The 9,278-nt window shown below is 35.8% G+C and overlaps 1 protein-coding gene across 1 annotated transcript; it reads right to left on the bottom strand.

The window, feature by feature from the left end:
* Positions 1-610: 610 nt before the first annotated feature.
* LOC102975139 (keratin-associated protein 13-1-like) lies at positions 611-9,039 on the bottom strand. Its single transcript, XM_007126474.1, has 2 exons — positions 8,564-9,039; positions 611-716 (listed from the first exon to the last, which is right to left on the bottom strand). The coding sequence occupies exons 1-2, from the start codon at positions 9,013-9,015 to the stop codon at positions 611-613; spliced, it is 558 nt and encodes a 185-aa protein (XP_007126536.1). The 5' UTR covers positions 9,016-9,039.
* Between the last annotated feature and the right edge of the window lie 239 nt (positions 9,040-9,278).

Here is a 9,278-nt window from a genome sequence, read left to right as displayed (position 1 = left end):
AGAGATAGCAATATAGGATGGGTACATGTGGATATGCTGACTTCATTAATTATAGTTTTTATTATTTCTGTTCAAATTGGTACAATCATCTAATTGGGTATCTTTGCTCCAGTTTCACCTGGATCAAGCCATTTTTACTCATTCTCCAGACTTAGCTTATAAAATAGTTTCTCTGGGAAGCTTTGTTAACATATCAGATTGTTATTAAGGTCTCATTGTTAAACGTACTTATATGTTGAAGAACTGCTCTTTTACAGCTTTACTTACTGTTGTATTTAAATCATTATTTGGTTAACCTTGCTAGTTGGTAAGTTCAGAGAAATGGGAATCCCACTTAATAACCAGTTTTAAATTTTTCTTAATATAGAGAAGTATATGAATGAATGCATTCTCCCTGAAAAAAAAATGTAATAGGACATTTGTTCATCATGCATTCCCTAAGAACAGAGCTAAATGAATATTATTTTGAGGACTGGTGCTGACAAGATGTTTGACAAGGTACTACTGAGGCATGACTAATAAAAAATATGGGAGTTAAGGCTGGGAGAGAACAAAGCTGTTACCTATAATCACTAATGTGACAAGAATAAATAAATAGAAATTGGTGAAATCAATTGCATGGAAATGACTCATGATGAGTTTCCTGGGAAACTAAATACATTAATCCCCAGAAGTAAGAACCACATGCTGGCTGGTAAAAAGATGACTGGCAATTCCTGGAAATAAAGTTGCTTTGGCAGCAAGAGGTTGGCAGCTGAACCCCTAAGTTCAAATTTCATAGAGACATTGAGTGTAACAGATGGACAAGGAATGCAGCAGGAAGAAATCAGAAGTCTAGTTGGGGCAGGATCTATGCAAGAGATAATGGGAATCTGGTAGAGAGCAGGGCTGCTTTTGTAGGGAACTGAAGACCCAGAATCACTGTTGCTGGAATATAGGGAGAACCTTATCTTGATCCTGATAAATTCAGAGTGGCATGGACGTAGATACACTACCAAATGTAAAATTGATAGCTAGTGGGAAGCAGCCACACAGCATAGGGAGATCAACTCGTTGCTTTGTGACCACCTAGAGGGGTGGGATAGGGAGGGTAGGAGGGAGACGCAAGAGGGAGGGGATATGGGGATATATGTATACGTATAGCTGATTCACTTTGTTATAAAGCAGAAAATAACACACCATGGTAAAGCAATTATACTCCAATAAAGATGTTAAAAAAAAAAAAAAAGATTTGAATCTGGACTCTGTATCCCAACACCAAATTAAATCTCAGAGACAGAGTTTTGGGTGAAGTAGAAAAGAATAGCTTTATTGCTTTGCCAGGCAAAGGGGGACACTGCAGGCTAGTGCCCTCAAAACTGTGTGTCCCAAGAACTGGGGGGGAGGGGAGCGGTTGTAAGGAGTTTTATAATCAAGGGGCAGGGGTACTTATAGGGATCGTGGTGCATGCAGGGCCCACATTCCCTCAATCCAGAGATCATCTGGCGTCAGGTGATGAGGTTTGAACTGTGACATTCTCTGGAATGAAGAATGCTTCATCAAGTAGTTAACATCTTCCATTTGGTGGTGGTTTTAGTTCTGCAGAAGAGCTCAAAGATATTGTTATGTGTTTCCCTTGAGGGGGAACCAGGACCCTGCCCCAAGGCTGCACCCGGTGTTTCTTGACTACTCTTCCCTTATCTCTGCAACCCCTCCCTTCCCTGATTAGCAACGGTTTGAACCTGCCCTTTGGAACTCAGGGAAGGGGACACAGAAAGGCTTTTGTGCCCAGGAATTCCACAGGGTCCTGCTCAGTTTCAGAGGTAGGGGTTGGCTGTTTCTAGAGCAGCTGTTGTATGGGATTGGGACAGTTTCTTGAGAAATAGTGATAAAAGTTTATATATATATATATATATATATTTTTTTTTTTTTTTGCGGTATGCGGGTCTCCCTCTGTTGTGGCCTCTCCCGTTGCAGAGCACAGGCTCTGGACGCACAGGCCCAGCGGCCATGGCTCACGGGCCCAGCCGCTCCGCGGCATGTGGGATCCTCCCAGACCGGGGCACGAACCCGGTTCCCCTGCATCGGCAGGCGGACGTGCAACCACTGCGCCACCAGGGAAGCCCAAAAGTTTTTATATTTTGATACTTATATCTTTAAATGAGACTTTATTACATTTAACTTCATCACCAGTTGTGATATTACAAATTTATTCTTTCCAACATTATAATTACTAGTTGTGTGTGAGTACTTCACTTTATGGCTGTATAAATATTATTGAAACTATCCCTGATTCTTCTTTAAATGGAAGTTTGCTTTTTAACTAGAGTACTTCCAGAGGCCAGAGAACCACTTTCACATCTGAAATATGCAGGTAATTTTTAATCATCAGAGGATGCTCCGACTTAACCAAAGTGGGCATTTGCATATGGGGATAACTTGGATTATCACATTTTCAAAGCTTATGGAAGTTATAAACAAAATAAGATTACGTTCACAGGGGAGCAACCCGACATTACTATTTCAATTTCTGTCAGGGATGCCAAATAAAATTTCTGTATTTTCTCTCATTATTTTGATCCCTTTAGATTTCCCAGTAACAGTCTAAAAACCATGAATATTTCCCAAGCATTCTAATAGTGATGATAATGGTGATGATAATGGAGAGGAGAAGAAGAGAGAGAAGTGACTGAAGGGGAGAGAAGATGAGATCGTGTGGCACAACTGAAATTACATTAAAATGAAATAGGAATCAGGAGTTCTGTTGTTAGCCTTACCATTAACTTCCCAAGAGACCGAGAAACGAATGCTTCTAGTTCTCAAGTTCTACCTCTATACAATAAGTAAGTTCAGCTTGGGGATCTATACAGTTACTTGTGTCACTTATATTTAATGTACTTAGGAAGAGAGTGGGACACTTTCATTTCCTTAAAGAAATGCCATCTTTGGCAAGTCTGGTTCTCTTTGAGCCTCTCTTTTCTTAAACGCTAAAAGGACCTTAAAATATAATGAGCAAATTCCTCACAGGTCTGCTTGAGGGTATAATGAAATAACGCTTAGGAAATTTCTTTAGATTCCTTGGTTCTGCACAAAGATAGCATTTTATTTTTATGTTTGGCTCATTTACAGCAAGTTATATTTTTAGCAACTTATTATTTCCTGAAATTGTATGTATATTTATAAAAACTTAGAAAATAACCCTAAAAAATCAAATAGTATCAAATTTCATGGTGAGATGCAACCGGAACAGACATATGGGCAGTTCTAGAAGCTCATTTTCAGCTGCTTTGAGTTTGAGACTTGGGAAGGCATTGAGATGAAACACATGTCTTCTGAACCTGACCCTTCTAGAGCTTCTAGAGCAGCCCATATATCTGTTTTGGTTTTATCTCACCTAGGTTTAGAGATAATCTCCTTACATACACTTAAGAGAAATGAATCAGACTAGAAACTGGTTGTTGAAATGCAACATTCAGATACTTTTGCCAACCAAAATGAGGCTAATTCAATTATAGTCAATGAAAGATCATTGGCATTTTTTTCCCAAGTTTACAAATGTATACTAGTCCTTCATTTACTTTTTTTCATATGAACCAGAACATATGAACTAAATTATTATTTCCCTGCTTTCCTAATTCTGTCCTTCTGCAGATACAAACACATAGTCAATTGTTCATGAGTGAATTCAGCTCTCCTCTGCTTTGGAGATTTATAGTCAGAGAAAGTTGTGCCTTCAATGAAATTCCAGGAAATTACCATATTAAGACACTTAAAATTCTGAAGACATTAGTTAAGACCTTGCACAGAGTTAGGATTTCAAAGCCCATTCACAGGGGAATATTGATCTTTTGTTTTAATCCCACAAATGGACAAGAGATCAAAATTAGAAAATAAACAAATAACAAACCACCACATTGTTTTTGGATTAAGGGGTTTATTACATTTAATTCATGTGAATTTCATTTTGAGGAGAAAATCTATTGAAATAAATTCTATTGCAAATGATAATATTAGACTTTAAATTTGGTTTATTGTTCAGTTTACTACTGGCAATACATTTTTAAAAGGTGAGAAAACAGTAGATATAAGATAAAAATAAACTACAAATTTTAAATAAAAAGAACCTCATATGGCTGTAAATTAATTAACACCATTCATAAAAATTCAAACATCAAAGAAAAAAAATGGATGAAAATTTGGAAATATTTTAAAATGCATAATGATGATATAACCCAGTAAAATTTGAGAGGTACAGCTGTTTAGAAGGAAAACTTTAGATTTTAAAGTATATATAACAATTCAAGAAAGCTTGAAATCAATTCTTTTAGTACTTTATATGAGGAACTTAGAAAAAAATAGCAATTTAAACCAAAAGTAAATTTAAGATAGAAATAAGAAAGGTAAGAACAGAAATCAATGAAATAGAAGTCAAATATAAAACAGAGAAACAAAACAAGGTCAAAATTTAGATTTTGAGAAAATCAATTATTTTAATTTTTAAAAGAAACATCATATAAGAAAAGAAGTGACCAATAGCTTCACAAAATTTACATAATTATTTGGAAAAATATTTATTTTTCTATATTCCAAAGCAAAATTAATTTTTTTTTCATTTTTTCCAGTAAACAAGGTAAATATCTTAGGCTTCCTCATTCTCCCTCTTTTCCAAACACTTCCTCAAAATAGCCCTGTTGGCAAACTTAAAGTAACCACAGGATGAGCAGGGAGCAGAACTACTCTTAGACAAAGTGGAAAATTAATCCATTTGTTTTCAAAGGGTATAGAATCTTAGTTCATAACCTCTGCACCAATCAAAGAGGCTCATGGCCTCATTCTTTACTAGTTTATTTTCATCTTTAATTCTACATTTGTATTAAAGTGAATGATGAGGGTTATCAGTTGAAGGAGACTTCCCAGAACTCAGAACCTGGTCAGCCAGCTCCAGTCTTGTATTGATTATTCTGTACAGTGTAGGCTTCCAGAGGCAGCACTTTTTTTTTTTTTAAGAAAAAAACAATTATAAAACTGGGCATTTCCAAAATATGTGTGTTCTTTACTGTGGAAATATTGACTTGCAATTTTTTTGTTTGTGAGTCTGTATTCCTTATATATGGATCCAATTCTTTCTGATATGAGAATTGTTATCGATAGATTATAGTACTTTTTCAACTGCACCCACTTCTAGAAATTGTCAATCAAATCAGGCAGGGTCAAATTAATTATTTTACAGAAAATTTTTGAGGATAAAATTTTTCTGAAAACGTTTTTATTTTTTCTTTATTTTTGAAGGATATTTTGAACTGATATAGGTTGACTTTTTAAAAAATTTTAAATCTTTAATTTTCTGTTTGAGAATATCCATTAGGTTGTTGTGGTTGTTTTTAAATGTACATATCTCTTAAAATTCCCTATATATTTATTAGTTATATCCATCTTTTTCTTAAATTATTCACATATCCATCATGGGCATTTTAGCCAACTAATTCTAATAAGTGTGTTAAATGTGAAATTCTTCTTATTGATTGTTATTTTTTTGATGGGGGTAGTAACACTTACATGCTTTCTGACTTTTTTTTGTAATGTTTTATTTCATTATGACATTGTATATAAAAGAACAGTGTATCTTGTAGTATAAATATTTATATTTTGTACACATAAGATTATATAATTATGTAATTGATACACATATATACACACAAATATATATATGAAAATATTTTGATTTAATGTTTTCAAGAGAATGTAAGTCCTTTTTTCTGCATGATAGATGGGTCAAGGGCTTATCAGTAATATTCCTCTAATAACTGAGTTAGGCAGGCACTGTCTCTAATTTATTTTTTAATTTTTTAAATTAAATTTAATTTATTTTTTATACAGCAGGTTCTTATTAGTTATCCATTTTATACATATTAGTGTATATATGTTATCTAATTTTAATCAGCTTGATCGAATCTCTAGTTTGCCTGTACTTTGACCAGGTATCCTGCCACTCCCTGATCTGAGCTCATTATTATATTCTATTTCAGCTGGGAGGGATATTGGCCCATAGTTTCAGGCTGTTTTAGTTTGCCTATGAAGTCATTTGAGTTTTGTACATTTTAGTTACTATATTTTACAGTTTGGGAATTTTTCATTTTCATCTTTATATATTTAAGCACTCTGTCAAAATTCTTAAACTTGTCTTTAATTTCTTAAGAAAAATAACCACAATTATTTTTGTGTATATTTCTAATATGTTCATTATCTGGAACTCCTGTAGACTTGTTTGTACTCTATGTTGTCTCTTGTTCTTGTCTTGCTTTTTTTGTAGTATTGATAGTTTTTAAGCTGTTACTATAGGTAATTTGAGGTCTGTTTGCAGAAGAATTTACTCTGGAGGTACCAAGCTGGGGTAAGATTACTAATATTGTCATATCATCAAGATTGATGTAATTCAAAGGTTGACTTCAGTTCCTGTGAAACATATTCTGTTTGCATACCCTAAAAATTCTAGAGGAGTCTTTAAAATCCTATAATGTTTCAAAATCCTAGAATGTTTACCAATATCCCCAGTTCCTTACAGTGCCGTGGGAGTCTAATTCTGTTCATTCACACTGTGAACCCATTGATGTTTTTGGATTTAGTGGGTAACTCTAGGAAGAAATCAGCCCAAATGCCAACATTTCTTTTGACTTAAAACCTCTCCTAACTTTGATCTAGCAGTTCTTAGCCTGGTAATGCTCCAGTGTTTGTGCACAGATTATTTTATCCAGTTTTACTAGCATTCTAGTAGTGATTTGAACTACCCACTCTGATGCTGACAAAAGTTATACTTGGTAAATAATACCATGTTACACTTCTATATATAAGGATGGTTGGTAAAAATATTTATTTTACAATATATGCAAAATTATTTAGAATAGACAAGAAATCTGGTGTGAGAATTATCACAGGAAGTCTGTTCCAGTAAATTTAATAGGCGGATAGGAAACCTAGGATTAATGTCATTCAAAACTCAAACTTCAAAATGATGGAGGATGGGCTTCCCTGGTGGCGCAGTGGTTGAGAGTCCGCCTGCCGATGCAGGGGACACGGGTTCATGCCCCAGTCCGGGAGGATCCCACATGCTGCGAAGCGGCTGGGCCCGTGGGCCATGGCCGCTGGGCCTGCACGTCCGGAGCCTGTGCTCCGCGGCGGGGGAGGCCGCAGCGGTGAGAGGCCCACGTGCCACACACACACACACACACAAAAAAAGATGGAATAATGTTCAGCCATTAGAAATGCCATCTAAACCTATTTACCAAATGACTTAATTGTCCATTGTAAATTAATTGCCCAAATATTCCCTGAACATACCAGGTAACTTTATATCTCTCTGCTTTGTCCATTCCATTTTATTTTTCCAAACTTTTTCTATTCTATCCTATACTACTTCTATTTTTGCTTTTCATAGCAGGTTCCATCTTTTAGGAAAATTGTGACCATCAATTTCTCTGTAAGACCGGGATCTTTGGCCAGATCTGGAGTCCCTTTGAACTTCCATTGCCTCATGTTTAAAAAACAAACGAACAAACAAACAAACCTGTAGCACACAAATTTATGTTCCTCTGAGTGCTATTTAAAGTTCTAAAGAAATAATGACTTGAAAATCTCTTTGAACGTTTATTTAGCTCATCACAAAGATAATGTCCTTTTATTATTAGATTTGTCTCCTTTTCAAAATGTGTCCAACAGCAATGTACCATTTTCTGAAATCTGTTTCCTATAAAGAAGATTAGCACATGACTATAAAAAAAAAGTAAAAGATATCCATTTTTTGCTGACATAAAGGTTGTGATTCTCAGCCATATATAGCCTGAGCCACTGGAAAGCATAGAGATAAAAACCCACACATCCTGAATCAAAATTCTTCACAACAAGAATAATTGGCTTCCTTCTTACATGCTGTAAAAAAAATGACTTTCATGGAAAAGTACTTACTGAGATTCAAAAATTCGGTCACTTTTACCAACCAACTTTGGATGAACTTAATAGAAGTTATTTAAGCTTTATATTTAGTATTTTCTGAAAATATACAGACACAAGTTAGATTTATATTTAATTTTTGTTTTATGTACAAACCTAGCAGTTTATCTAAATTTTATTCTTTCTCTCTGCATTCCATATATATCCACTAACTTTTGTGCTTTTCTTCTCCTGTGAAGAGAGATATAAGGACACATGATTTAAAGAACAAGGCTTTTACAGCTCTTGAGATGTTTATTTATACTAAGTCTAATAATAATAACATATATGGATGCCAGAATAAATGTGTTTATTTACTTAAGATAATTAGATACTGTTAAATTTTGAAGGATATCTAATAATTGGATGATTTCCATCACCAATGCAAGTATATGATTTAAAGTTTAGGTTTGTTACTTAGTTTTACATTCTGCAAGACCCAGTCTGTAAGTTAGGTTGGGTGGCTGCAGAGTGAGTGAACAGACAGTCTTTGGGGACCATGAAGAGGGTTGTTTCTTGTGAGAATAAAATAGTTGTCATTCTGCAAAAAGATCTGGACATTCAATAAATTGATCTTTAGAAGCCAGATCCACAGATAGGCTGAAAATCAAAATAGGGTGGGTGGCAGAATCTGGATCCATAGCCCAAGGTAGGAGAGCCCCAGACACTATAACCCAGGTGTCTGAAGCCACTGGATCCACAGGCCAGTGAGTAGAAGCTTCTGGATCCAGAGCTCAGGGAACAGCCTCTGCTGGACCTAAAGCCCAGAGACCCAGCATATATTGTATAGCAGGGATGGTAGATTGTGGAGGTCGTCGGACAGTAGCAGGATGTCTGGCAAGGACTGGACACCACACTGAATGCCTGGCACATTGTGGGCTCATAGCAGGTCTCCTGACAGCTACTGTAGAGAGAGGAGCCCAGCTGGCAGGTGCTGCGAGAGTAGAGGTCAGTGCTATAGACCAGGTTGCTGGAGTAGAAGGAGCCTGGGTAGCACAGATGACTCCCAAGGGAGCAGGAGGAGAAGTTTCCAGAGCAGCAGTTGTAGGACATGTTGACAGGGGATGTGAGTTCAGCTGAATTAGACTGACAGTATTCTGTGGCATTAGACTGAGAATATTCTGTGGCATTTGTATACTCTCAGAAATATGTGTTTACAGCTACCACGTCATCATTCCTACATGTCTGCTCCCTCATTTGCATAGTATTACCTCAATCATCATTTCTGTAATTGAAGTTGCATAGTTTCCTACACATTGTATTTATGGGTGCTATAATAGTTTTTTGTTACAACACAAAGCCAATAAACTAGTCAT

Source organism: Physeter macrocephalus, chromosome 8 (assembly GCF_002837175.3).
Source record: "Physeter macrocephalus isolate SW-GA chromosome 8, ASM283717v5, whole genome shotgun sequence".
NCBI classification, from domain to species: domain Eukaryota; kingdom Metazoa; phylum Chordata; class Mammalia; order Artiodactyla; family Physeteridae; genus Physeter; species Physeter macrocephalus.
This window is presented reverse-complemented; position numbering and strand designations above follow the sequence as displayed.

Bases quoted from the DNA above. Each gene is read 5' to 3' on its own strand.
- LOC102975139 (XM_007126474.1), bottom strand. From the start codon at position 9,015: ATGTCCTACAACTGCTGCTCTGGAAACTTCTCCTCCTGCTCCCTTGGG. The intron at 717-8,563 runs GCCTATCTGTGG...CTTTATTTCCAG, and splicing joins CCACCCTATTTTGATTTTCA to GAATTGCCAGTCATCTTTTT.